This window comes from Leucopleurus acutus (assembly GCF_964270905.1).
Source record: "Leucopleurus acutus genome assembly, chromosome: 6".
Taxonomy (NCBI): Eukaryota; Metazoa; Chordata; class Mammalia; order Artiodactyla; family Delphinidae; genus Leucopleurus; species Leucopleurus acutus.
The window spans coordinates 86,023,785-86,045,290 of NC_139149.1; the positions used below are offsets into that span (position 1 = coordinate 86,023,785).

At 37.0% G+C, this 21,506-nt stretch overlaps 1 protein-coding gene across 1 annotated transcript in view; it reads right to left on the minus strand.

Moving 5' to 3' along the window:
• The window catches only part of ICA1L (islet cell autoantigen 1 like), a gene marked incomplete at its 3' end in the record, with an annotated part of 38,820 nt that extends 23,684 nt beyond the window's left edge, over nt 1-15,136 (minus strand). Inside the window, exons 1-7 of the mRNA XM_082840819.1 lie at nt 14,968-15,136; nt 12,511-12,583; nt 7,918-8,041; nt 6,557-6,755; nt 4,672-4,797; nt 3,094-3,192; nt 1,753-1,838 (exon numbers count right to left, since the gene is read on the minus strand). Coding sequence (XP_082696945.1) covers nt 1,753-1,838; nt 3,094-3,192; nt 4,672-4,797; nt 6,557-6,755; nt 7,918-8,041; nt 12,511-12,583; nt 14,968-15,129 — 869 coding nt within the window. The 5' untranslated portion in view covers nt 15,130-15,136. The remainder of the gene's footprint in view (nt 1-1,752; nt 1,839-3,093; nt 3,193-4,671; nt 4,798-6,556; nt 6,756-7,917; nt 8,042-12,510; nt 12,584-14,967) is intronic.
• Between the last annotated feature and the right edge of the window lie 6,370 nt (nt 15,137-21,506).

A 21,506-nucleotide genomic window follows, 5' to 3' on the forward strand; every position in this document is an offset into this window, starting at 1 on the left:
GGTGGGAGGGAGGCTCAAGAGGGAGGGGATATGGAGATATATGTATGCGTATGGCTGATTTACTTTGTTGTACAACAGAAACTAGCACAGCATTGTGAAGCAATTATACTCCAATAAAGATGTATAAAAAAAAGGTTTTGCTCAAGAATACTTGGGAACTAGAGGGAATGAAGAACTGCAGAAAAAATGGAGTACTCTATTTTGAACAACAAAGTGATGTTTACAAAAGAAGGCACATTTGCCTAAAACATTCCAAACCAATACTAATTTTGGAAATTTATATCATCCATCTGGTGTAATAATAAAAAAATGAAATAAAGAAATTGAACCAGATTTAGTTATTATTCCAGGGGTATAACCTCACAACTCTAGTATTGGAGGGTTTTTAAAAATAAGTCTTTAAAGACACTTAAAAAGCAATATAGTATTTATTTGCAAATACTACAAAATAAGCCTACAGAGGAAACAGATACTTTGATTTGGGATGAAATTTCCAACGACAGAATACATAGATGATGTTTTAAACACTTTGAATGGAAGAGAAGGTGAAGTGCTTTGGAATCTGTTAGTTAACTCAAAAGGTAGCTTTCGGACTTCCCTGGTGGCGCAGTGGTTAAGAATCCGCCTGCCAATGCAGGAGACATGGGTTTGATCCCTGGCCTAGGAAGATCCCACATGTCGAGGAGCAACTAAGCCCGTGCACCACAACTACTGAGCCTGTGCTCTAGAGCCTCCGAGCCACAACTACTGAAGCCCGCGTGCCCAAAGCCCATGCTCCACAACAAGAGAAGCCACCGCAATGAGAAGCTCGCACACCGCAACAAAGAGTAGCCCCCGCTTGACGCAGCTAGAGAGAGCCTGCGCGCAGCAACGAAGACCCAATGCAGCCAAAAATAAAATAAATAAAAATTTTTTTAAAAGGTAGCTTTCATAATGCTGAAGATGTATGAGAAGATTCTGAATAAAACTTTCATAAAATGTGATAACGGAAATATTTACCAATTTAATATGCTTAATGTACAATTTTAAATGTCAATGTATAACTAAGTTAATACATTTAACTCATATCTATACATTTGATTGTGTAATCTATATACTAAAACATTTATATATCCAAGTTAGTAAAAAAATTTGTATTTCCCCCTAGAGAAAAGGGTGAAATACTTATATTTCAGATCACCTTCCACTCAACAATATATGGTTGTCACTGTTTGGGCCTATTTCTGGGTTCGCTACTATACTCAGTGCAGTCTGGTTAAAATGACAAGTGGCAGTTCTGAAAGGAAAACAAAGTAAGATGTAATTAAAGGGAAGGAAAGAGGCAACATGAAAGATGTGCACAGCAAGAGCCTCCATTTTCAGGTAACCAATCCCAGTCCCATCTGTGTTGTTCTGGAGACAGATTTTCAGTAGCTTCTGTCTCATAGCTGCTGACACCTGTCCCTTTCTTTTTCAAGCTGCCCCTTCTGGGATTCACTAGGTAAAGGCTCTTAATACAAGGCTCAGTCTCCCACACTATAGAATTTGGGTTTATCACCCAAACTGTTCTGTATTCCTATCATCAACTTTGTCTACCATGTTAAAAATGGGGGAGGGGGGTGGTAGGTTTCAAAACAAATGTTTAACGTTAATTGGAAAAATGACAGAGAAATAAGTATTCGGTAAACCAAAGAAGCAGCAACTCTTTCCAAATATATGGTACAATGGTATCCAGGACTTCCATAACATGATCTATAACTTTTGTCTGCTTACTTATTGAGGTTTTCCGGGAGAGAACTGTCTTCTATTCGTTCTTCCTTGTGGTCTTCAGTAAGCTTGACTGGAGTGCCTTGTAGTTGCTAAGGGTAAGAAATTCAATGTTAAGTAGATGCAAAGAATCTGTTTCTCTCTTTGTGCAAACGAAAATGAGAACAAAAATTCTAGAGAACAATATAAAACAGGAAGAGTTTTAAAGTAGAGAGTGTGAGATATGGGAGATGTATGCTGATGTAATTTGACCCGAGCCCTGTGTCCTTTGTATCCTGGCAGCCTGTAGCCACTATGCACACCATGGGCCAGCCACAGGGTTCACCGCTCTGTGATATGCCAAAGAAAAAGAAGACTTACACTGTGTCGCCAGCCGGTACTGCAACGTTCTAAATACAACTAAAGATTTTCAACTTCAAGTCTGAGCAGAAATTGGATGTTAAATTTCCCTAAATAGACAGTATGCTATACAGTAAAGCATTAACATAGAAAAAGTAAAAAACAAAACACATACACAACAACAAAAAACAAATTCAAGGGTATCTACCAAAAACAGAAGATGCTATGTCAGAACCTGACTTAAACATCCATACTAAGCCCCTGTAATATACAGTTGCAGGATATGAACCCATCACAGATATCACATCCAACTTAGGCACACTCAACATTTTCAAGCTCTACTGAAAATAAAGCAGAATGATAAGTTCAAAGGTACTGAAACCTAGCTTACCAGAACTGAAGAAATGATTAACACAGTGCATCTCTGCTGGATAAGGCATATGCACAGAAGGTTGACAGGAAGGGTACATTTTCACGTAGGTGTTACAGAAAGAGCTGACCTAATACAGTAGTCTCTTCAGAGGCGATCACACATACATAATGACCAAAACTGGCATAATTTTTGTATCATGAATCACATCTATGACATGAGTGTAAAAGTAAAGCAAGGAGATTCTTCTTTAACTCCTAAAATTGGCAGGTGGGTAATGTGGTCATTTTTGAAAACACATTACCACTTTCCATCACTTGTTCCTCTTAAGTTTTTCCTTTCCATAACCTTTTCTCTCTTTTGTATCTTAATTTTCTTTTCACTTTCTCTTTCTTTTATTCCCCCTTCCCCCCACCCTACAAATATCTTGAGCCCACCAGCAGTATTTCCATGTATTTGTTTAGTGCTGCTGGTAGAATCTGGAATCAGGGAACTTCAGAAAAATGGCTGAAAGAGTGTAGAAAAATGTTTCCCAGTGTTCTGTAAAGTTGAAATTAGGCTTAGCAAAAAGTAGTTTCAAAGTGATTATCCAAATGAAGTGTAATAAATCTAAGAAAAGACCATTGAAAGAAATGTACCTTGAGAGATACAAAATCACACGGATGAAAGCCAATACAGGTCCCATGGATTTGGGACATCATTCGAGCTGTTTTCTCCCAGAATCCAAGCAGTGTCCTCTGCAGAAAAAGAAAAGGTGACACTACAGTTCTCCTTCCTCTCCTCTTTTTTCAGTGCTATTTTTCCTCACTATCGTAGATGAATAGTTGTCAAATAATAAGAAGTAGGAACTAAAATCAATTCCCAAGTTTGGTGAACCAGCAAGCACTGTAAACAGTAATTCTCCATAAGAATTGGTGTTGTATCTGCATGTATGTGTGCCTATCTGTATACAGCACTGAAATGTACACTGGAGCCAGCTAGAGTGTAATTGCAGCCAAGAGAATGCAACTGGCAGATTAGAACACCTTCTGAGGAATCCAAAAGAAAAATGGTAAAAGCACCAAAATACCATATTTGCATTAGAAGTATATGTGTAAATCTTTATGTTGGTAAGCATATAATACAAACCTTTATTAACTGGAGGGAAATAATTTGTACCACTAAATTTGGACTTTCATTTAGAGTTCAAGAAAGACTTGTCAAAAAAATGTGCTATGAAGCTAACTCAAGTAATTCTCCCTGCAGTGGAAGCACAGAGTCTTAACCACTGGGCCACCAGGGAAGCCCTGTCACATACTTTTATTTTCAAGTGCATCCTCTCTTGATTTCTGAATTCCACAGTACTGAACTGAATTAGGTAGATTCCCTAAAAGCAGCAGTGAATACCCATTTCCTTTAGTTTGTATTGTTTTCTCATGTAAAAAAAATGTATTCTCCTATTTTGCCATTTACAAATACCTGATAAAATCAGTTAACTGCTACCTGTTAATATCTAACTTACTCATTGTATGCTATTTATGTATGATTTGGAATAAAGTAAGCACAAATGAGACTTCTGAGATTAAAGTGGTGTGGAACGGCAATTTGGCAGAATGAAAAGAACACAAGACCTAGAATTTGAAAACTTAAGTTTTTAAGCCCAACATTGCCATTTAATTCTCATTTAATTCTCACTTTCCTCATCCGTAAAATGATAGAAAAGTGTTGCAGAGCATGGGCTCTAGGCATGTAGGCTTCAGTAGCTCTGGCATTTGGGCTCAGTAGTTGTGGCTCACAGGCTCCAGAGAGCAGGCTCCGCAGCTCGGGGCCACAGCGTATTTGTTTCAAATGAAACTGTATGCAGAACTAATTTAAAATGGAGTAACTCTGAATGAACCAAGGCTAATAGGCCTTGAATCCTGCCTCCTCTCCACATTCCCCTCCTCAACCCTAGACAGTCCGTAAGTGTCTGTCTGTCTCTCCTAGGATACCAAGGGGAATAATGCGAAGCTATGGGAGTAGGCAAAGAAAGACCCTAAGGTCTTTTCCAGTCTGAAAAGACTGGAAAAGTCTTCTCCATTCATGATTCTGAATGTCGTAACTCAATAAGCAATTTCAGCAAAGTCAAAGGAATCCGATCAATTATACAGTTTTTTTGCACTCTTTAGACAACTTTTAAAAAGGAATCTCACCACTCATCTTTACTGCAAGGACATGCTGACCATGGAGGTGGGTACCTGGTAGGTAGCGAGTGAATGAGACAACATATTGCAGCGACTAGCTCCAAGTAAATCCACTTTCTGACAAACATCCATCTTTAACTTGTCAAAAGAAGCTTTGCTATTTCTCACTTGGATCTGTACCTGCAACCACAAAAATGTTAGTTATTATTGCTTATAATACAGAAATAAATATACCACACAGGTTTATGATACATGTTTTCAGACACATGAAATTGTAATAAAGAAGACTAATTCCCTTTCCCTGTATTATTTCAAAATTAATGGAAAAGATTTTGGCTATTTTTAGAAACTGTAGGACACTCTTTCCAGCAGATATCTTTATGCTGAGAAACTATGTGATGAAAGAGAGAAAGTACATAGTTAAGAAAAAAAAAACAGATTCCAAATAAAAACAAACATCCAAAACTACTGATGGATAATATTTACCTAAGAAAGGGTAGAAGAATAAATGGAAAGAGGACATAGTAAAAGTGTTGAGAAGCATTAATAATAGTTCTGAATCATACAGATATATTTGTAAACTTAAATACAGGCTTATATTTCTTACAAATGAATCATTTATCACCAAATAGTGTGAATACTCAACTTTAAATATACTTATTCATTCATTCAACAAATACTTATGAGGTATCTATTATGTGCCAGGCACTGGTCCAGGCACTGGGATGCTGTGGTGAACAATGTTCTTCCTCACCATCCCTGAGTGAGGAGGCCCAGGAAAAAAAGAAAAAAAATATATAACATAATCTCAAGTCACAAAGATAACATATAAATGCAACAGAAATGGGTGACAACATTTGATTAGATGGTCAGGGAAGCCCTTGGTGAGTTCATGCATGATGTGTGAACTGGGATAGGAAGATGATGAGCAGGCCCTGCTAAGACCCTGAGGAGAGCCTTCTAGACCCAGGGAAAAGGAAGGACAAAAGTCCTGGGTGTGGGAAGTGTTTCCAGAGCAGGAAGGAATAGGGTAGAGCCAATTCCTTCCTCAAGCATAGAAAGGGCTGGAGCACAGAAAGTAAGTACTGTACAAGATGTGGCAGCAGAGGGACCAGAGATCAGACTGTGCAGGGCTATTTGGGTCTAGATGAGAGGTGTGGATTATATTCTTTTTTTTTTAATTGAGGTGAAATTCACATAACATATACTTAACCGTTTTAAAACTGTACAATTCAGTGACACTAGTGCATTGACAATGTTGTGTAACCACTCCCTTGGATTGTATTCTAATCGTCAAGGATTATAAAGGGGACAGAATAACAGGTTGCCTGAGGCCATGTGTCCAGCTACTACTGCCCAGGTCTGTTGGAGTAATCATTGAGGCAAAGAACTTGTAACGGCTAGTAAAAAGACTCCATCAATACTAAATATAAATATGGATTTTTATTATAGGCACTTTATGAAGGAGTGAGTGAATTTTACTATTTATGTATGGTAAATTCAGGGAATACAATTTATAATAAGGAGTTTACTTAGCAAAATATATGTTCACACATATAGTTGCTTTAACAGTTGTGGTCAAACTATGTATTGTGGCAGAATGAAAAATCTGATAACCTTCACTTATAATTAATAATCATTTTACATGAGTTTTTACTTAAGTTTTTTTTCCTGACTAATGAACTGTTTTCCTCCTGCAAACAACTCCTAAAAGTCCAGGTAGGCAACATTTAAAAGGTAGATCTATTATGCCACTCAAAGAGTAAAAAAAAAAAAAAAAAAAAGTGTGACAACCTTTTGTATGTTAACTGAAGATTTCCAAGCAACCAAGAATTTATAATATAACACATTTTCCAAAAATAGTCCGACGTTTTATACTCTTGATTAAATTATTCTGTAGAGCTTCAAGAAAACATAAAAAAGGGATGTATTTTCATACTTTTCGGAACTTTTCCATTTGTTTTAAGGTGTCTGGGTCCAGTTCTTGGGACACGTCTTTCATCCACAGCAGAGCTCCTCTATATTCTGTGCGCGCCTGCTCCATCCGATTGACTGTCATCAAGGTATCAGATACTGCCCTTTGACTGAATGTTGCTACTTCTTGCTTAAGACGAGACAGGGGAGTATACAGAGCCAATCTAATGGCAGAGAGGTAAAAATAAGAGGCATGTACGTTCCATAAGCAAAATAAAACAAAAACAACCATAAAGCATAACTTGCTATCAAGATGAGTCTTTAAACAGGAAATTATTAAGATGCCTAAGAAAATCAGAAAGCAAATAAGGATCATACAGTTAACTTTGAACTGTTAATAAAGATGTGTTTCTATCTCTCCCTTTCTTGTTTCAGGAAATATCAATATATCATTTTTGCAACATTTTAGATGTTTATCTATGTATAGATAATCTGCCAAGTAAATCTGCCATTTAGAAAAGAATTCCTTGAGTAAAGAGATCCTATATTTATAAAGCATAATCCTATAAGCAGAAAGCCTTTCTTTTGACAAATTTAGGGAAAACCTGGGTATAGAAAAGCAGATAAAATGCTAGATGAAGGAATGAGGATAAAATTCTTAGCAGCTGAGGATGAGAACAAGAGAAAAAAGGATTTAAGAAACACAAGTCAAACCCAGCTCCTCTGGTCTGCTTTTGACTTAGTGGCAATAGAGGGGCTTTTATTGGCTGTCTCTTTGTCACCTCCTTAAAGGTGGACTTTTGCACTAATATGGTGTTTCAGAATAAAGCCACTTAAGTTATACATTGTCATTACAGGTCCAATAAAGTCTATTTTTATTTTTCTCTAGAAAATGCAAAGATGTTGGCTTTATTTAGTAATTGTAGGGGATTCTTTGCAGCAGGTATCTTTATGTTAAAAAGTTGTAAAGTAATGAATGCAAAGTATATAATTAAGAAGACAAAATTTCCTCTGCCTAAAAAGAGGAAAAGTTCCAATGTACTCATAGATAGTATAATATCCAAAAAGTGAAAAATATATATATACATGTTTAAATTTTAGCCATTCTGTGCCTCTGTTACATTAAACCACTTAAGAAATTTAAGTACAGGACTAAAGTCTATTTCTAGGAATTAAGCAACCTGTGAATGTCAATTTTTAAATAATTATTTTAAATTCAAAATAAATAAGACTTAGGCATCAAAACAACTATATACTGCAATATACTTCTCTTTTAACCCTCTAATGGAATGAAGAGAAACCTTTACAAATATGCAAATTTAACTACACACATCAAAACTGTCATACTGACTACAAATTTAAGGATGATGCAAAACCATGATAAACCTTTGCTTGGCTGAAGAACAGAGTGCCTTGCCAGTGGCATCCATCATTTTGCCAGCCTGAGTTGTATCTCGTTCTGCTTGGAACTTTAAAAAGAGCCCTAGTTCGTTTTCTTCCTCCGATATAACTAGGGAAAAAATGACAGTATAGTTCATTGTTTCATTTCATCATTGGTTTAAAACACACACACACACACACACACACACACACACACACGAATAAAATTCTCACAGCAATAACTCTCTATACATAAGAATTACTTGGGGGTGGAAGGAGAGACACTTATTTTTAAAATGCAAATTCCTGGGCTTCATCTCCAGAGATTCTGATTTTACAGGTCTGAGGATCTGTTTTTTTTTTTTTAAACAAGCACTCCAGATGATTTTGATGCACTGACTCCATGGACCTCACTTCAGGAAAGACTGATCTTTAGTGAAAAAAAAAATTCCAAAATAATAAAATAAAACAAAGCCACAGATGACGCATTTTCAAACGTGCAGAGATGCACTTTAGGATCATTGCCTCTTACAAAGTATTTGGGGGTTTCTATTTATTTATTTATTTTATTTATTTATTTTTGGCTGCACTGGGTCTTCATCGCTGTGCGTAGGCTTTCTCTAGTTGCATCAAGCAGGGGCTACTCTTCATTGCAGTGCGCGTGCTTCTCATTGCAGTGGCTTCTCTTGTTGCGGAGCACAGGCTCTAGGCACATGGGCTTCAGTAGTTGTGGCTTGCAGGCTCTAGAGCGCAGGCTCAGTAGTTGTGGTGCACGGGCTTAGCTGCTCCGCGGCATGTGGGATCTTCCTGGACCAGGGCTCAAACCCGTGTCCCCTGCATTGGCAGTCAGATTCTTAACCACTGCGCCACCAGGGAAGCCCCTGGCTTTCTATTTAAACTTAACTTATTCTTGTCTCCCATCCTGGCTTCATTTTCCTATGCTCAGTATTTCAGACCCACAACTGTCCACGATTTGGTTCCTAAAACCCTTAAAGTTGTCATGTAGTACAATACTACTCAAAGTGTGGTCCGTAGACCAATGTCGGTCCAGAACCATTTGCTACCAGCTTGTGACAGATATCAAAACTAAGAAACTATTTGGAAACTTTTACCAATTTGACTGTTTTATATCTGAGTCTAATAATAAAAAAGTGTGCTTATATTTTGCATGTCTTCTTTAATTTCATTTTTCTGAAAATTCATTTTTATTGTATTTTCCAAAGTGTCAGTTTACAACAGATTGAAAGTAAAACACAAGACAGAAAATGGCCCTTCACCACAGTTTTAGAAGCACTGATCTAGTGGAAGATGACCCTTTAATCACAATAAGACAAACAGGTGAGGAAGCCCATAAAGTGTTCAAATTGTGAGCTTAAAGTGAAAAACAAGGACTTCTCTGGTGGCACAGTGGTTAAGAATCCACCTACCAATGCAGGGGACATGGGTTCGAGCCCTGGTCCAGGAAGATCCCACATGCCGCAGAGCAACTAAGCCCGTGTGCCATAACTACTGAGCCTGCATTCTAGAGCCTGCGAGCCACAACTACTGAGCCTGTGTGCCACAACTACTGAAGCCTGCATGCCACAACTACTGAAGTCTGCGTTCCTAGAGCCCGTGCTCCACAACAAGAGAAGCCACTGCAATGAGAAGTCCGTGCACCGCAACGAGGAGTAGCTCCCACTTGCTGCAACTAGAAAAAGCCCGTGCGCAGCAACAAACACCCAATGCAGCCAAAAATCAATTAATTAATAAATTAATTTTAAAAAGAATTCTATAAAAACAAGTGAAAAACAGGACAAATGTCGTGCTTAATTTCACCCTAGTTTACTGATGGAAAAACTGAAGTTAAAAACTGAAAGGGAAGTCCCTTTTAATACCTCTGAGGCAGCAGGGGAACTCAGGCCTTCTCACTTGCTAGCTGCCCCCCCGCCTGGTCCTCCCTGTAGTACCTACAAGGGAGGCCCTAGGAGAGCAGGATGGTGTTTGGGAGAGGGTGTCTACACATTCTGTAGTATCATCTTTAATAAAACTGAGTGCTGTTTTATGAACAATTAACCTGATTAAGAGTGGATTGGATTTGAGGAATCTGGTTAATTTAATATTCTCATTACTTCAAAGATGTACAGATTACATATTTCCTTTGAATCAGAACTTCATAAAATATACCTCAATGAAAACTAACTAGAAAAAAAATATTAACTTGTAGATGATCTAGAAAGCTCTCTGAGAACTTGGACTATCTCATTAACAAATATCAATTGAACAAGAACCATCATTGAGCCTCATCCTTATCAATGCAGAAAGGGGAGGAGATGAAGCTGAATCTGTGCTAATTCTGTGTTGGGACCTGCTGCCAAAAACTACAGAGACCCTACTCCTATGTGTTCTTCCCCAGCCAAGTTATTCTCATAAAGCTTTATAGTGATGGAGGAATCTACTGCAATTGTCCAATGTTAGTCTCAACAGAAGATCTATTAATAAAACAGTCTTCAAGAAATCACACAGTCAAACACAATCTTGAAGAGAAAGTACATGATGAAATCTATATATGTATATCTCTTCCTTACCCTGAAATGCTCCACCAGCATGCTAAAAGACCTGGTGATCCCAGGACAAAATGCAGTATGCACAAACTTGCAAATGTTTCTTTACATTTCTGTCACAGGACTCCCTTGCTCCAATGATTGCAATGGCTTTTTACTGCTTGGTAAAATATTTAAGGTCCTTAGCAATCTGACTCGAATCTTCCTTTGCTCTTGTATCACCCTACTAGTCCCAATTACAAACTCTTCCATCATGCAGACTGTTCTCATTCTTTAACCTTATTCCTTGACTCCAATTCCCTTTCTTCCCACATATTCAACAGCTATAAACCTTTTACATTTTACCTCAATTCCCATCTATGGAGTTGCCTTTACCAATCACTCTAATACACAGTTATTTTTCACTCCAAGAGAATTCAGAGGTATGTCTGTATCACTATCCTGAATTCAATTACACACTATTCTTGTCTCTTATTTTGTTACAAAAAGTTGTTTCTCGAACTACTGCCTTGGGAAAAGGACATAGTTTTACACATGGCAGGCACTCAAAAAATTACCATGCTATAATGGATTTCTTGCTTTAACGGGACAACACATGAACTTTGATTGTAAAATTTTGAGACCAATTTACACAGCTACACAAGAAAACCATTCATTGAGCAAATATATATTAAGTATGCACTGTATGCTAGACATTGTTTCTAGGTTAGGAGACCAGAAATAAACAGACAAATTCCTGTCCTTCAGGAGGGCATATTCTAGTGGTGGTAAGAAAAACAACAGATAAAATATACAGAATGTTGAATACTGTTAAGTTCTATTGTTAAGTAGACAGACTTATGAGAAAGAGGGGTATTTCATTTTAGATATGGGGGTCAGGGAAGGACTCACTAAAAAGATGACACTTGACCACATACCTAAAGAAGATCGGGAGCCGACTATGCAGATATGCCTACTGTGAAGAAGATTAACATGGCTCAAGAGGAGATGAGATTAGAGAAGTAACAGAATCAGAGAGGTGGCCATGTCCAGTAGGGAACTGTAATTAAGGCAGGAGAAGAGATCCAAAGATTGAGTTCCAATCAGAAGAGGTCAAGAGAGGAGAGGGCTTCCCTGGTGGTGCAGTGGTTAAGAATCCACCTGTCAATGCAGGGGACACGGGTTTGAGCCCTGGTCCGGGAAGATCCCACATGCCGCGGAGCAACTAAGCCCGTGCACCACAACTACTGAGCCCATGTGCCACAACTACTGAAGCCCACGCACCTAGAGCCCGTGCTCCGCAACAAGAGAAGCCACTGCAATGAGAAGCCTGCGCACCGCAATGAAGAGTAGACCCCGCTCGCTGCAATTAGAGAAAGCCTGGGCACAGCAACGAAGACCCAACACAGCAATAAATAAAATAAAATAATTTATTTAAAAAAAAATAGAAGAGAGGAGATTCCAGCAGTGGCATGATACTGAGAAGGAATAACCATTAAAAAGAAATCCAGGGACATGCGGTAACTGGAAGCCAAGCACAGAGAGCGTCTCAAGGAGGGGGCAGATAATCAACTGTGTTAAATAATGTGACACGGACCGAGAATTGGTCCCTGGATTTATTGCTTCATGACTATGACAAGAGCAATCTGGTGGAGTGGTGGGAGTGAAAACCTGACTGGGGTGAGTACGAGAGAAAGTGGAAGGAAAGGAATGGACACTGTGCCTACAGATAATTATGTCGAAATTCCCTGTGAAAGGAGCAGAGGAATGGGATGGCAACTGCTAGAGCAAGTAGGGGTTGAGAAAGAGAGCTTTTAAATGATGGAAGCAAATCCACTTAAGACTCTGGGAAGGAAAACTAAACTCAGCAAAATGAGTCTGTCAGAGGATCTGATGAACTGAGGACACTGGGGGATTTGAGAACAGGTCACTGTAAATACTCATTTTTGTCATTAGAAACTGTCCACAAAATAATTTAATAAACTACTATTTTTACATTAAACCTTTCATTTAAAAAAATGCAAATGAATATTTATTTTAAATGGGAATTGTCAGATAGATATCTATGATTTCATACCATTGAGTTTTAGCTGATATTTCTCAACTATCTTCAGAAGTTCAGTGCATGTCTCTTGAATGGAGTGAAAAACCTTTGAAATATAAATTTTATTAGGACAATGTAAAGAACCATAAACAAATATAAAATATTTAAAAAGCACTTCAAAAGCAAAACATTTTCTTATAAGTATTATGTCTATTTCCCTTGACTGTGATATACTTCAGTTTCGGTTTTATTTCAGGTGTAGAAAAAGCACATTTAGATTTCCCCCGTGAGGGTTGGAAGAAATGGTGATAAATACATGGGAACTAATAAAAATTTATAACTGTGGAATTTGTCCTCCCCTCAGCTCCAAACTATCTAAATAGCAAAAATGTAAATCTAATATAAACTACATCAAACATTGCTTACCACTGATGAAAAGAGTATAGATAGCCTTAGAAAACACTAACTAACTCGGAGTCTGACTTTTCTCCAATACTGGTCTAAGCAAAACAGGTCAGTGAGTTTACCATAAAAATTAAATAATGTGTTACAACATCAAAAATAACTTACTTTTGGATTATTTTTGTTTAGAATTTTCCATGAATATTAATCCCCTATCACTGCTGCTAATAGCTAACAAAAAAATAAAATATCCAGTAGGCTCCCATTTCAAAGCAAGCAAGTGAAAATTTGAGATCAGGACACATACACGTGAGGTAACTCTTCACACATATCTATACATTTAGGTTTTCCCAGAGAAACAAGTCAGCATGGGTTTTAGGGTGCAGCCTAAAGAAGACTCACAAAGTCCTTCGCTGAAGAGTTGCTATGAGACTTTAGTTCAAAAAGACCTTGGCACTGTGGTACAATATTAGGCCCTAATCCTTTGAGATTATCAAATGAACTTCCAATATCACCATTAAGCCTGAATGATCTATCTCTGATGTAGTTTTGTTGTTATTTTGATGTTTGATCAGATCGAAGGAAGACTGATAATAGACACTGAAATCTAAGTGGAGGAGCAACCATCAATTTTCCACGTAAGTTTAAGTATGTTTGAATTACACTTGGTATATGGATTTGGCAATCTAAAAAGCCATTTTAAATCCATATGGAAGGGGATTAGAAAAGAATACAAAAATGATAGTTCTGTTATGATGAAGTGATTATGATTTTTTTTTCCCATGGGTCCTTGGAAGATTTACATACTATTGCTTTTCACTGTTACAATAAAAATATCTTTTTTAGTTTTAGTGAGATATAATTTGACAAACAAAACTGTAATATATTTAAAGTGTACAACATGATAATTTAAGTATGCATACTTGTATGTATACTTAAAATGAAACTATTTCTCATTCTTAAAAAAATTAGTACAATTGTGGGAGAAAGTTCTTGATTGATTCCAAATATTTGTCTAATGGACAAGAATTACACTGAATATAAAATGTCACCCACACATTACCTAATGATGTGAAACAATACAAAAAAATATACATCTGTGGGAATATATGTAGCAACAGTGAAGAGTTCCCCTGGTGCTAAAACATATTACTTAAAATAAAGTCCCTTCATTTTTTTTCCATATTTGTCACTGAATCCTAAGAAGAATACTTTTCAACACAAATTGTACTTTTCAACACAAAAAGTTTGTTAAATAGAAGTAATTTCTATTTCCATATTTGTTAGGGCAATTATGCAAGTTTATTTTCTGCAGAATAAAATTACTTAGTAGATTAAGACCTATTTAATTAGACCTCTATTTAAAAATATTTAAGAATATTTAAGAATCCCAACAGATTACTACATTCCAAGCATAACAGAACTCCTGCCTGGAAATGTTTGTAAAAGTTACATTAGTATATGTACATGGAATTAGCAAATCTGCATTTAAAAATCTAGATTTTTTTCATTAACGTACATGAGCACTTCCTTCTAATTAGCTTAATTACTTAAAAGCATTTAAAGTTTAAAGTTGTTTCCTGGTAATTAGTCCTTTTATTTAAAATGAAAAACAGAACCAAAAATGCACATGACATACTTCAATTAACTCCACCCCTTAATAATAGAAACAAAAACTACAACTTGTAAAATCCTCACTCACTATTTGATTTCAGTTAATGTATTGCAGTGAGTTATAGACTTCAGATAAAATAGTACAAAATATTATGACATGATACATAATGAGTATATGGTCCCAATTAGAAATATAATTAATTCATTAACACGGCATAAAAATTACAATACTTGTGCCAGAGAAATTACTTAGTTCATGATTTATCTAATTTATGAACACCCATTCTGCCAATCCTCAATCTGTGAGAATTATGATCTATCCAGAAGATCTGATTGATAAATGGATACAATTATTCTATTATCAAGTTTTGCATTTATCCCGATAAGTTCTTCAGTATGAAAGCTTGTCACAGTCCTCTTAGTCGTCCTAGATAATAACAAGTTATATGCAGTACACAGAATCCTAAAAGTTACCTCAAGTTTAGCATCCAGTTCAGCATCAGATGCCACTACGTGCTCATCCTCCTTTTTCCCGGTTGCTTTGATGAAGACCTGTTTGGTTTTCCAGTATTTCTTTTGCATTCTGCTGACTACTGACTGGTTATCTTCTGGTCTGGGTTGCCCAAAAAAATCCATGGAGTGACTACAAGAAATAAATAAAATTAAATTTCTTAAAAAATATTTTCAATAATAAATATCTATTTAGCCAATATTTAATCTAATTGAAAAACTGAAAAAGATACTAAATAGAATATTAATGTTGACAGCTAAACATGCTAATGTTTACTTTGTACGGTCTAAATTTATGTTTTAATTATAACTTGCACAAGTAACAGGCAAAAAGATTAATGATACATTAATTAGGTGACAAAATGATAAAACTGTTATGATTTTGCAGTAATGGCTGGAAATAATTTTATTTTGTTCGACCAATCTCTATTTGTAGACACTTATTAGTTTCTGATTTTTGCTTTTGTAATAATACTGAAAAATGAACCTGTACACACATCTTTGCATCCTGTTATCATTTCCTTAGGAAAATTTCCTACGGATTAACTGCTATGTCAGAAGAATACACATTTAATATATACCCTCAGATATGCAAAGATTCAGATATATACTCTTCTTTAAAAATCACTTAAAGAAATACTTTAGTATCCAATAAATTAACAAAAATAAAGATCTTAAGTATAAGGGAGATATGTTATAAAAGAAATAGAGATGAAAATTTTGTAAACTTAGAAATTAATGTCTAAGTAATTGTTCTTAACATGGTTAACATGGCTACATTAAGGAAATGCAAATGTAAAAAGTGTTCATTAATGAAATGTAAAAAAAGGAAATAATAATAATAGTTTTTAAAGCCCAGACTATTCCAATAAATGGTGGGAGGTAGGAACAAAGGGAGGTACTAAAATATGTGACTCATTTCCAGGGGAATCAATAGATAACTAATGTATTCTTAATGTTGGTAAAGAAATAGAGGTTCACTTTCTTTTTATTTTGAAATTACTAATCAAATAAAAATAGGATGTCTAATTTCTAAGTTATTAGGAGCAAAACAAGAGAACGAGAAAAACCAGCAAAAGCAAAAGAAGACTGGAAAAACAGGAGTAAGGCAACATAACAAATTGTGTAAACTAAGATGACAGAATAAGAACAATTATATTATTTACTAAAATAAATGAAAACTTCCTCTTAAATACAAAGAATCTCAAATCATAAAAAATAAAACAGTATATACAATTATATGCTATTTGGGATCCGCTTAAAACAAAACGTTAAAGAATTATGGGTTAAGATATACCAGGTAGGGACTTCCCTGGTGGCTCAGTGATTAAGAATACGCCTGTCAAAAAGAAAAAAAAAAGAATACGCCTGTCAATGCAGGGGACACGGGTTCGATCCCTGGTCCAGGAAGATATCACGTGCCATGGAGCAACTAAGCCCGTGCGCCACAACTACTGAGCCTGTGCTCTAGAACCCACAAGCCACAACTACTGAAGCCTGCGCACCTAGAACCCATGCTCTGCAACAGGAGAAGCCACCGCAATAAGAAGCCTGCGCACTGCAATGAAGAGTAGCCCCAGCTCGCTGCAACTAGAGAAAGCCTACATGCAGCAACAAAGACCCAGTGCAGCCAAAAATAAATAAATAAAATAAATTTATATAAAAGAAGATATACCAGGTAAATATAGTAGAAAGAAAATGAAAGCAGGGGTAGCCACATTAATATCAGACAAAGTAGGTTTAAATAAAAAGCATTATAGGGCTTCCCTGGTGGCGCAGTGGTTGAGAGTCCGCCTGCTGATGCAGGAGACACGGGTTCGTGCCCCGGTCCGGGAAGATCCCACATGCCGTGGAGCGGCTGGGCCCGTGAGCCATGGCCGCTGAGCCTGCGTGTCCAGAGCCTGTGCTCCACAACGGGAGAGGCCACAACAGTGAGAGGCCTGCATACCGCAAAAAAAAAAAAAAAGCATTATATAGAACAAAGACAAAATGTAAAGTCCACAGGTGGCCACTCTTCCAGATATTTGCTGGATATTCTCCTTTGGATATCCTCCTGGATTCCTGGACAGTATAGATTAATTATCATTTAACTGTAGCACCTCTCATGTGCTATGCTGGTAACTGGGCTGGACATAATTTGGCATAGAAAATAGTACAGGGGGGTAATGGATTTGATGTAAGCATTATACCGTCTGACAGAAAGTCTTGCGGGAAAACTTGCAGTTTATCTTTCCCCTCCAATTTCTGTCTGCTTTTGCTTGCTTTTGATGGTTTTTCAATTAGTTTTCCCCTCCAGATTGTTATCAGCATGAGGGTCAGTCCAACTGTATGACAAACTGCTGATCTCTTCTACTAAGCTGACGTAGGCTTAGGCCCAATCAGTTAAGAGAACAAACTTCTTAGGAGTATCAGAAGAGAACATCTCTTCCCCACCTCAACTCACTTGCTGATGTAGCTTGAACAGTATACTCCTGGCCTCTCTCCACTCCCTCACTAGCTCCTTCATACGCAAGGAAGAGTAACTTATCTGATTGGATTTGAGAGCAATAAACTTAGTCCTCCCCTTCCTCTCTGAAATCTATCCTGCCTGCAGAGAGCACACATTCCCTGGAAAGGGGAGGACAGTGACTGGGTGGGTAAATCTGCAAAAGGTGAGATTTGTACATTTGCATTTTTTGGCGGAGGGCACTGCTAAATCTGCTTGCCACTGGGGGTAGGTTGAGTAGAAAGCCAAGTATTACTGGCTTGACATCATCAGATGACAGAGCTCAAGGCTGGAGAACTACCAGAAATTTAGGAAGAATATCATGGAAGGGAGGGAGCCAAAGAGGAGACGATCTCTGTACACAAAGAGCTCCCAAGACCTGTGCTGTTCACTAAACTAATCATGAAGTGAAGGAGGGGACCTCGCAGAAAATCAGCAGCTAGAAACTGAAGTAAAGGTTTCAACTGCTACCACTACAGTGGAGACAAGAGTCTGGAATTTGAATTCAGTCAAGTTAACTGCCTTCTAGAATAAAAATTATTTTTCAGAGAAGCAAAACAGAATTCAGAGTCTCTAAAATCCATCATTTAAAAAGGCAAGTATCGGGCTTCCCTGGTGGCGCAGTGGTTGAGAGTCAGCCTGCCGATGCAGCGGACATGGGTTCGTGCCCCGGTCCGGGAAAATCCCACATGCCGCGGAGCGTCTGGGCCCGTGAGCCATGGCCGCTGAGCCTGCGCGTCCGGATCCTGCGCGTCCGGAGCCTGTGCTCCACAACGGGAGAGGCCACAAGAGTGAGAGGCCCGCGTACCGCAAAAAAACCACACAAAAACAAAAAACAAAAACAAAAGTCAAGTATCCAACTAAAAAACACTAGACATGCAAAGAAATAGGAAAATGTGACCCATACTCCATGAAAAAGTCAGTAAAATAGATTCCAAAGATTTCTCAGCTATTACAATTACCAGAGAAGCACTTTAGACCAGCTATTATAAACATGTAAAAGACTTAAAGTAGGATATGTGCACAATAAACGAATAGACAGAAAATATCAAAAGAAAACAAGTGAAAGTTTCAAGTTGCAAAGTTCAATAAATGCAATTAAAAACTGACTGGATACTCTTAAGAATAAACAGAAGATGGGAGATATAAGAAGTGAAGCTGAAGATGAATCAATAAAAATTACCTAATCTGAAGAACAGAGAAGAAAAAAAAAAGACCCTGAAGGAGAGGAGGAATAGAAGGGGAATGAAAAATATCTAAATAAAACATCCTAGGGCTTCCCTGGTGGCCCAGTGGTTGAGAGTCCGCCTGCCGATGCAGGGGACACGGGTTCGTGCCCCGGTCCGGGAGGATCCCACATGTGGAGCGGCTGGGCCGCTGAGCCTGCACGTCCAGAGCCTGCGCGTCCAGAGCCTGTGCTCCGCAATGGGAGAGGCCACAACAGTGAGAGGCCCGCATAACGCAAAAACAAAACAACAACAACAAAAAACAAAAAAAAATCCTAAATTTTGTAAATGACATTAACTTATAGACTGATAAACACAAGGAAAACCACAAATAGGCACATCATAGACCAACTGCTTCAATTCAAAGATAAAGAGAAAATCTATCTTGAAAGCAGAGAAAAATTGTATATTACACAAACGGGAACAAAAATATAAATAAGATGGAAGCTCTCAACAAAAGCCGGACTACAATGGAAGGACATATTTAAGGTGTTGAATGAAAGAAAGAAAAACTATCAACTCATAATTCTCTACTGAAACTGTCCTTTAAAACTGAAATCAAAATAAAGCCATTTTCAGATAAAGAACTGAGAAAATTCATGGCCAGGGGACTTTTAGAAATGCTAACGAATTCTACAGGCTGAAGGGAAATTACAACAGTAATTTATCTATAGGAAAGAATGAAGATGACTGGAACTGGTAAATGTCTGGGTAAACATAAGACATTTTTCTTTCTTAATTTCTTCAAAAGTTATATATAGTTTAACATATGCAGACAACAATAAAATGATAGCTCAATCATCCCAATATTCTGTCATTTCTGTGTCATTTATACCTTCACCTATTCCCTACCACCTTACTCCATAATCATTATCATCATCATTTTATATGGTTATTTTTGATAATATTTACATACAATGAAATGTACAATTTTTAGCTGTATACTTTTGACAAATAGGTATTATGGTATAGAACATTTCCAACTCCCCAGAAAGTTCTCTTGTATCCCTTTCCAGCCAATGCCTAGCCTACCATAAATAATAAATGTTTTGATTTTTTTTCACCTTAGTTTTTCCTTTCCTAGTTTGTTCTTTTTTATCGCTGAACAGTAATCCATTGTATGAGTGTTAACAGTATGCTTTAATTTTTCACTACTGTAAATAAATCTGCTATGAATATGCCTATACAAGTCTTTTGTGGACAAATGTCTTCACTTCTCTTCAATAAAACCTAGAAATGGATTTTTCTCTATCAAAGGATTGGTGTACACTTTACAAAAAATTGCTGTTTTACATTCCCATTAGCAATGTATGGGAGTTAAAATTGTTCCACAACCTCAATAACACTTAACGTTGGCAGATTTTTTGGTTTTATCCATTCTAGTTGTGTAGTGGTATTTCCTTACAGCTTTAATGTGTATTTTCCTGACAACTGATAATGAACACTTTTTCATGTGCCAACTGGCCTTTTGTATATCCTCCATTGTTGTGTTTGTAAGTCTTTTGCTCACTTTTAAATTGGTTTGTTTGTCTTTTGTTTTTTAGTATTGAGCTGGAGAGTTCTGGAATTTAGATTGGGATGGCACTGAATCTGCAGATCAATCTGTGAAGGACTGGAATCTTAATAATATTGAGTCTTCCACTTCATGAACATAGTATGTATTTCCATTTATTTAGGTCTTATCCTAAATAAATCCTGTCAATCCTAAATAATCCGGTGGATAGAAATTCTCTCAGTTTTGGTATCTATGACACTCTATTTTGCCTTCATTCATAAATGATAGTTTAATTGTATATAAAAGTATAGATTGGCAACAATTCTCCTCTTTTTAAAGCTATCATTATTGGTCCATGCAAGACTCATTCTTTTGTTTGTTCATTTATTTGTATATTCATTCCTTTTTAACCCCTTCCTCATATCCATCTGTCATCACAATCATTCAATGTGTTTGATGTGTACCTTTTTATTTGAATGTGTTCTTGTACAATGTGTTATGTACATATGCTAATCTACACAAATGACACTGTGCTGTAGATTCCATTTCTGATTTTTTGTTGTTTTTTTTTCACTATTTATTTATTTATTTATTTATTTACCTGGCTGTGCCGGGTCTTAGTTGCAGCACGCAGGATCTTCGTTGGAGCATGTGGGATCTAGTTCCTGACCAGGGATTGAACCCTGGCCCCCTGCATTGGCAGCTCAGAGTCTTAACCACTGGGCCACCAGGGAAGTCCCCAGTCCTCTGTTTTTAAGTTCTATGTATGTTGCTATGTATGTGTCTGTTTTGTTGTTTCCATTATATAACATTCCTTAGTGTTCCTTAACTGAGGATAGAAGCCCTAATACCTTAGGTCATCTATTGCAGTCAATGAGAAGTCTGGGCTCCTACTGTCCCTCCTTTTTCTATTTGAATCTTTCAGAAAAGAGTTTTTATCTGTGATGCCCTGAGATTCTCTAAGATGTATTTAAGTAGAGTGTATTTTCTGTATGGAGGTTCATGTCTTCCTTCAGTTCTAGAAAATTCTAAGCTGTAATCCCTTCAAATATTCCTTTTCAGCCATAATTTCTTCTTTTTATCTGAATCTTCTATTGGGTGTTATTCTTTGTATGTCTTAATGGCTCATTTTTTTATCTGTTTGTCTGTCCTATATTCTGGATAAGTTCTTCAGTACAGTCTTCCAGTTTATGAATTCTCTTTTCAACTCTGTTCAGTCTAGAGTTCATCATACCTATTGAGTTTTTTTTTTTTTAATCCAGTGACTGTTTCTTTCTTTCTTAATTTCCAAGTTTTC